This window comes from Macrobrachium rosenbergii, chromosome 48 (genome assembly GCF_040412425.1).
Source record: "Macrobrachium rosenbergii isolate ZJJX-2024 chromosome 48, ASM4041242v1, whole genome shotgun sequence".
Lineage (NCBI taxonomy): Eukaryota > Metazoa > Arthropoda > Malacostraca > Decapoda > Palaemonidae > Macrobrachium > Macrobrachium rosenbergii.
The window spans coordinates 14,119,005-14,121,918 of record NC_089788.1 but is presented as its reverse complement, the minus strand read 5'-3'; the positions used below and the strand labels follow the sequence as shown (position 1 = coordinate 14,121,918).

Here is a 2,914-nt window from a genome sequence, read left to right as displayed (position 1 = left end):
GTTTTGAGGTCGTAGTCAGAAGTAGCTCCTGAATGCGAGTATCCGAGAGTAAGGGCGAAGTGAGGCGCCTCTGTGGTCTTGTAAGGTGAGCTGCGTGGTACTGGCGGGGTCCTGCGCCCAGGTATTTTTACTTGTAGCCACGAGTACTGTCAGATATCCCTGGCGAGAAAGAAGAGGAGGAGAAAACAGAGTAGGGACCCCGCCCCCTTTCTCCCAAATATAGGTGGCGTGCGCAGGGCGCTCTTGCGCTGCTGCCGCCCCTCGACTCCACCTCTCCAGAGGATATAAAGTAGGGAGAGTGTGAAACCCTCGCCAGTGCATCACAGCTGAAGGTTGCAATCATGCCTGCCTCAAAGGGATCCCGTTCTTCTTCCAAGAAGGCCAAGAAGGGAGGTGGAGGAGGAAGCAATGTCTTCGACATGTTCACCCAGAAGCAGGTGGCCGAGTTCAAGGAGGGCTTCCAGATAATGGACCACGACCGCGATGGCATCATCGGCAAGACTGACCTCCGCGCCACCTTCGACGAGATCGGCCGCATGTGCGCTGAGTCTGAGCTCGACGAGATGTTGGCTGATGCCCCCGGCCCCATCAACTTCACCACCCTCCTCCACATGTTCGCCTCCAGGTCCTCTGGTGAGTCTGATGATGACGATGTCGTTGCCGCTTCCATCCGCGCCTTCGAGAAGGAGCCCGGCAAGATCGACGCCGAGCAGTTCAAGTCCATGCTCATGGCCTTCGGCGACAAGTTCACCAAGGAGGAGGTCGCCGCCGCCTTCGACATCATGGAATACGATGAGGACTCCGGCATCATCGACTCCGACGCCCTCGTCGGCATGCTGTGCGCCAGCTCCGGCAAGGAGGAGGAGGCCGCCGCCTAAGTTCCTTCTCTCACATCCCTACGCCCATGCCCGAAGGAAATGTGGGTGAGCAGCAGCGGAAGGTTTTTATTACTCAATCTCTTCATGTGGAAAACAGGTTCAGGATTTGCTACCTATGGCTGTGACACTCAAGCTTTTCTTGGTCAACAACGACTGCTGGCCTCTGCTGTTGCTACTGCTGCTGCTGCTGTTTCATCGTCTCGTGGATATCTTCTTCGTTGTCTTCTTCTTTCTCTCTCTCTCTGTTGCCTTCTCCGGTCATCATCATCATCGACATCCACCCATATTTCTTGCGGGCCAGCAGGATAGACGGTGTTGGAGTGGCAGACTCTTACTCTTCCAGCTGCCGCTCTATATTGTGATCCTGTCGCTACTTGACCCCCGTTTATATACATATAATATATATAAATATATTTATATATCAGTGTGAAAGAGACCCTCGCCGACGGTGGTATTGCGAAAGATCAAATTGTGAAGCAGAGGTGATCATCGTGCTGCGCCGTGTAGCCCATCCGATTAACACGAAGTGCCTCACCATCAGTCATCACCAGATTCTTCTTCTTCTTCTAGCTTCTAGGTCGAAGTTGAAAAGCCAACTCGGGAGCGGTGTTCTGTGTACATGAATGTGATCACAACCAAAGATGCATGTAGCCGCCGTTGCCGACACCTGGAGGGCCCGCCGCTCCCACCATTCAGTGTGCCATCTGGACAGTGAAAATCAAGAAGAAAAAGACTTTGTGACCAGAAGTGAAGCATGAAAGTGCGGCTCCCACCCACCCAGACACACACACAACACGCAAAACATGAATATCTTGGTGTTGGGGAAACGATTCAAGATCATCGAGGAACGTAAACAAAGAAGTGAAACAAGAATAACAGTGAAAAACAAAAAATTGTGGCTGGCGACTTCTACGTCCTCAGGAGCCGTAACCTCGTAGAAGGTCAGCAAGAGGGGTGCTGTCGCCACGCCTCGTCATGTGGATGTACGCTCTTCCACATCACAAATAACATGAATTGTTTCTTTATGTGAAACATTGTATTGGCATCTTACAAGATACATACAATAAAATGTTTTACTATAAAACCACATGTATCATTTTTCCATCAGTTGGGGTGTTGTGTGATGACAGTTTCCTGAGCAGGGTACCAGGTGACATCGGGGAAAAGGAGAAGAAAATAGTGTGTCATTTTACAACAAAATTATCTTTTTCATTATTTGAACTGGCGACTGAAACCGAAGTTGAGACCGGAGGTACTAATTCTCTTTTTAGAGTCACAACATTTTATATTACTTGAGATAAAAAAATTTAAAATATTTCAGGTCTCCTGAGGAATATTTTCTTCGGATTTTTCACTTTCACACTGTGCCAGTCGCCAAGTTAGTGAAAGAACAAAAGTGCCTTTAGCACACACACAAATGTTGATGTTTCTGGCATTCTTGGTGGTCCACATGTGAATCTCTCTCTCTCTCTCTCTCTCTCTCTCTCTCTCTCTCTCTCTCTCTCTCTCTCTCTCTCTCTCTCTCTCTCTGCCAATCCCAACTACTGTCATGTAACACATAGCCCAGGCAACCGTCGTATAGGGTGAATAAGTTTAAGTTTACGCAAGCTGTAACAATATTGAGTCCATTGATAAAGGTTTGTCTTCATTTACTGAGAGATTAAATGATGTCACGATGTCACACAAGGAAAATAGTTTTCATGCTAGCATCATTCTCTCTCTCTCTCTCTCTCTCTCTCTCTCTCTCTCTCTCTCTCTCTCTCTCTCTCTCTCACACACACACACACAATGAACGCCTATTGAAATCCATACGAATCTTAGACACTGGGAAATGACAAATATGTCTAATTTTTATGCAAAAACGCGGCACAATGGCAAACTCCATAATGGAAACTGTTCTTTATATAATATAACCTCTTTGCAAAAGATTGAGTCGACAGGAGTAAGGGACCTCAAGAGCCAAGATATTATTCTTTGAAAACTTCGAGAAAATCTTGGAGGTCAGTGGACATTTTCTTGGGAAATCTGAGAAAAAA

General features: G+C 47.6%; 1 protein-coding gene across 1 annotated transcript; it reads left to right on the top strand.

Moving 5' to 3' along the window:
* Positions 1-250: 250 nt before the first annotated feature.
* Positions 251-1,962, top strand: LOC136831278 (myosin regulatory light chain 2-like). The gene has a single exon (XM_067091386.1). It carries the CDS (start codon positions 342-344, stop codon positions 876-878), a length of 537 nt encoding a protein of 178 aa, XP_066947487.1. The 5' UTR covers positions 251-341; the 3' UTR covers positions 879-1,962.
* Positions 1,963-2,914: the final 952 nt, after the last annotated feature.

Coding starts and splice junctions, on each gene's coding strand:
- LOC136831278 (XM_067091386.1), top strand. CDS start 342: ATGCCTGCCTCAAAGGGATCCCGTTCTTCTTCCAAGAAGGCCAAGAAG.